We start from the raw sequence: 4916 nt of genomic DNA on the forward strand, positions 1-4916 counted from the left end.
TGCATAATAAAAGTGTTTTTACTTTTCTCCTACGTGTTTTTTATACATAGAGTAAAGCAAATTGCATCGGAACGATTGGCGCATGACTCGACTTTATTGTGAACGGCGCATCGCTGTGTATGTCGTACTATCATTCATGCGGTGACACTCGAATAAGGTGGTGAAACCTAATGACTATTTTCATACTTTATTTGAAATTATCAATTCCATTATAACATCGGTATCTATTGTGCGAGAAGTTTTATTTTTCTGATCTTGCGTCATTTATTGTGCATGTCATTTTATGACATCATTTTATTTATAACTAGGAAAATGCAAACTTTAATTTAATCAGGATGTAATGGCACTCGTAATGACACCCGATAAGCGGACTAACCTGAAATGATAAGATTGTTTGAATAAGTCTTAGTGACTATTACGAGATTATCAGATAAAGTTAGATTGTTTGTCATTTGTCATCAGACAAATAATACCATACGATTTTATTTACTGAATATCGAAAAGAATATCAGCTTCCAAGAGAGGCAACACACTAAATGACTAAAGATACGGATATAGTAAAATTTCTAAAACTACTCCTGGTTGATTTTGCTTACGAGACAACAAAATTATTTATTTCTGCATGTATACATTGCTGCATATATACAGTTTTGCGTGACAATCCATTAAAAAATCGATATATAATAATTCACTATATTAAAAAAATGGATAACGGGTCAGCAAATGAATGACGCTTCGGAAAATAGAGTTATAACAATTTTATTTCCAACTATTATAAAATGCGATCACTTACTCCTGATTACAAAGTTAAGAAAGTCTCGCAATTTTTGGGTATCATACTGCCAGTCGGGCCGTATTAAGGTAACCTTTTCCCCATGATTTTAAACGCCTTAGAATTAATACCGGGGAAATACTCCTTTCCGTTCTTATCCAGCAATTCGGAAAAGTTTTGCGTTAGAAATTCTTCAAATCCCGCGCCTGCCGCGGACTTTTGTGATATTATCGATGTGAACGCAGTGGCGGTCGCAGGCACTCCGTAAAAAGGTCCGATAAGATTTCTAGATCGGAATTTAGGTTACGTGACAAATATTAAATTAATAAATATCAGGTATAAAAAAAACTATAAGTAGCTGGTGAAGTCAGTGCGTATAGTAATTTGTTTGCATAGTAAGATAAACAAAAATTTAAGCTATGTGGAACTTGTTAATTTTTATTTTTAAAAATATTAATTATATCTTTGCATCATTGTGTCATCATTAATGCCCGTTTCTACCAATGCAGATTAACTTTAATCTCGCCTTAAATTTCTTCTAATCTTTTTCCAATTCGTAAAACTAAAAAAAGAAAAACTACGAAGTAAGTTGAACTGAGATTAAAGTTAAACTGCGTTGGTAGGAACGGGAAACGGGTGTAAGGGACGGTTGTTCCAACCTCTTGATAAGATAATTAATAGTTAAATCATATGTATGTCTTTGTTTTTCCTGTAAATCGGACAAAGATGGACATATCATTAACTATTAGTTTACCAAGTTTAGTTAGTTTACCAAGAGGTTGGAAAAACCAGCCCTAACTGTATAATTACAAGGAAGTTAAGAAAGATCAAGGATAGATAATCAGCATGATCCAGATACTAGCCTCTTTAAAAATATAGAGCTACTTTAATTTGAAGAGATTGATGTAATGTAATCTTGAAAAACTTTGAACTGTTGAGTAACAAAAAAAATTGATAACTTATCGAATGTGTTTAAGTGTGAGCTTTGTTAATATTTCAACACAAGTCGTACCTGAGTTTTAGAATATCCTTGCCTAATCCATACCCTCGGTAATCGGGATCTACGCTAAGCCCAATAGCATAGAGATATTTGTCAACTCCGTAACGTTCGTACACCACTTTTGTTGCCTTCGCTATGATGTCGAACGTATTTTGGCATTTCTCTGACTTAAACTGTAATGATTATCAATTTCAACATAGTTACATAAAACGTACGTTGCGATAGTAGTATTCGATAACGCATACACGGAAAACAAAATGGCTTCTTGACCCGTGAGAAGGCGAAGGACGTCCATTACATTCTCAAAAACACTTGACGATTATTGTTCTGATATTAATATTTATACACTGATGTTTCTAACCTTCACGGCAGTATTGCCATGATTTAAAACTCACAATTATAATATAATATTGTATTATAAATATATTGATTATTTATATTTATTATATTTATTATTATATTTATTATTTTCTAATTATGTCTAGTAATAAGCGCGTAATAAAATTTGCACGATAGAATTAACTCGAATAGAGTAATCAAATTAAAACTTAATGGAACAAACCTCAAAATTTGAAATGCTAGCTTTCACATTTTTATCATCAACACCTAGAGCGTTCATACCAGCGAGTATGGGTTTCCCACCGTTGGGATTATCGATGAATGCGGCAATGGATATGCCTTCTGCGAGTAACATGCGCCATATCGTACTTATGTCTTTTATAAATACAGGGTCGTTTATTGCATCTGTAAATGAGATAAATCGAAAAAGTGACAAAAGAACAGTTACAGCGCATAAGTGTAAAGAATATTCGTTCTTCTTCGCGCACGTTAGAAATTACTCTAAAAAGAAAAGTAGTCTTTCCAAAACCTGTTTTCGTTATTTTAAATCACTGCTTTCTTTATCATAAAACTCGCGAACGGTAAATGCGATCGTTATTAAAAGAACGCTATTTTGAATAGTCGGTGAAACTTACTCAAACAGCTGCAGGTCGGCTCATCGGCTAAGAAATATGTGCACATATGTTGTACTGCATCTTCGTATCGGTCCTCCGGAATTTCCTGAATCGTAAATTTCATCACTTTTCCATTCTTGTCCGTTTTCTCGACTTGTTGCCAAACTTTAGGTGGTTGGCTCGACGGTCTGACGCGCGGCATATTGTCTATCTGCTTCTGTAAGTCCGATCCGATGGCACCGATGCTTACTTTCTGCGTGTAGAATCGCGTTAAATGACGCGTTGTGCAGACGTCGCGGAAACGTAGAATCTTCAGCATTTGTAATGCGCTGACCTATACTCGTTGCTCACCAAACGGTCACCGTCGATCAAGTGTTAGTTTAACCATATCATCATGCTGACTGCGCTACGAACGGATGTAACATGTACTGCTATCATCATCAAAACATGTTATCATCTTGCTCGTCTATCTCGTTTGTATATGTGCAATTTTTTCTCTACATCTGTCTTATCTAATACATTGTGTACACGTGTTTTCAGCAGATAATTTTCTCGTGCGATAACTATATTTTATGAAATTATTGCTGCTTGAAATAGAATGAGATATGAGATAAAGTAATTATTTAAATGTGAAAGTGCAAATAAGAAGCAAATACGACTTTATTATTTTTAAAGCCAGTTATTTAAATAATACTTACATACAGTCTGTGTGTATATATAGCAAATTTAATTAAACCTCCAAATATAAATACTATTATTCTCGTAATTAGAGCCCAGTGAGAAATGATTCGTCGTCCGACGTCGAAATGAGGTCGAATTGATGTCAATTTGCCGGTGTCGATGTCGATTCGACGTAGTTTCGACATCATTTCGACGTCGGGCGACGAATCATTTCTCACTGGGAGGGATAGTAAGTTGTTAGAGATGTACTGCGCGAGAAATTTAAGCATATTTAAAAATGTAAAAAATTTACTTTTATAATTAATATACAGTCATATTATAACAATTAATGGTCTACTTACGTTTCTCATGGAATAGTTAATTCATTATTAATCACATGACAAATACTTGAATGTGCTAGAACATTTATCTACTCGTTATCACATTACACACGTACTCTTCTCCACTCCTCTTTTGCAGATTAACACTATCGAGGATTTATGTAACATGTTTGGTACATATATACGTATGCTGCTGCTAATTTTATAATAAAATTGTGAATTTAATGCCTAGTCGTTACTAAATATACGCGATAATTTCGATAATTGCAGCAAGCTATTTTTTAAATTTCCTGTCCTGAGAAAGATTAAAAGAATGGAATTAATTTTTAATGAACGCAATCTTTTTACGAGTAAAATTATTTTGATAATGTATTGACAATATTTCATACTTTTTCTAATAAATGTTCAGGTAATTTCGTTTATTTTACCGAATTCTTGAAGTTATTCTACTTTTAAAGTATTCAAATGAACACGTTGAAAATTGTATATCTTAAAAAGTACGCACATATTTTATATCTTATTAATATTCAGACTCGGAAAAGAGTACATTGCTTGAAAAAATTTTCTTTACTTTTAAATTTACATTACTAATTAAGTAGTCGCTTATATAAGTTATAATACTTTTGCGGTCACTTTTTTATGTAATCTATAATACTTTTTTTTATCTTTAATGCATTTCTTCGTTCTTTATTCCATCTTTTACAGTTATTTCACATTTATTTGTTTCGGCTACGACGATTAACAATTACACAACAGTAATTTAACAGAACTTTGTTCTCATTCTATTATCTCATAATAGAATTCTATATAAATATCTAATAATCAACAAATTAGATATTAATTAGTTTTTAAATACATAGAAAATTAAAGATAAAAACGTTTTTGAGGAATACATTAAGTAATAGAACGTTATATGTTGATAAGATAATTTAATTTTATTATTTCTCCACAATAATTTACGACTACAATTAAAATAGAACAAAGGCCAAAAATAATAACAACAATTCGGCAAGAATGACAGTGCGAAGAAGTATATATTTATGAGACCAATCAAATGAATGTTAGTTATGTAAATTTATGCACGTTTTTTGTCGATTCATTTAGACGTTTACGTCACTTAATATTTTATAAGAATAATATACAAACAATGGTCACTTCTATTCTTTGAACAACTTTATATTGAAATTCTT

The 4916-nt window shown here is 32.1% G+C and overlaps 1 protein-coding gene across 1 annotated transcript; it reads right to left on the minus strand.

Moving 5' to 3' along the window:
• Window positions 1-743: 743 nt before the first annotated feature.
• Window positions 744-3150, minus strand: LOC105567398. Its single transcript, XM_012022253.1, has 4 exons — window positions 2747-3150; window positions 2335-2516; window positions 1785-1945; window positions 744-1058 (listed from the first exon to the last, which is right to left on the minus strand). Exons 1-4 carry the CDS (start codon window positions 3042-3044, stop codon window positions 857-859), a joined length of 843 nt encoding a protein of 280 aa, XP_011877643.1. The 5' UTR covers window positions 3045-3150; the 3' UTR covers window positions 744-856.
• Between the last annotated feature and the right edge of the window lie 1766 nt (window positions 3151-4916).

This window comes from Vollenhovia emeryi, unplaced genomic scaffold (assembly GCF_000949405.1).
Source record: "Vollenhovia emeryi isolate VEMERY1.0 unplaced genomic scaffold, V.emery_V1.0 DF939138.1, whole genome shotgun sequence".
Classification (NCBI taxonomy): domain Eukaryota; kingdom Metazoa; phylum Arthropoda; class Insecta; order Hymenoptera; family Formicidae; genus Vollenhovia; species Vollenhovia emeryi.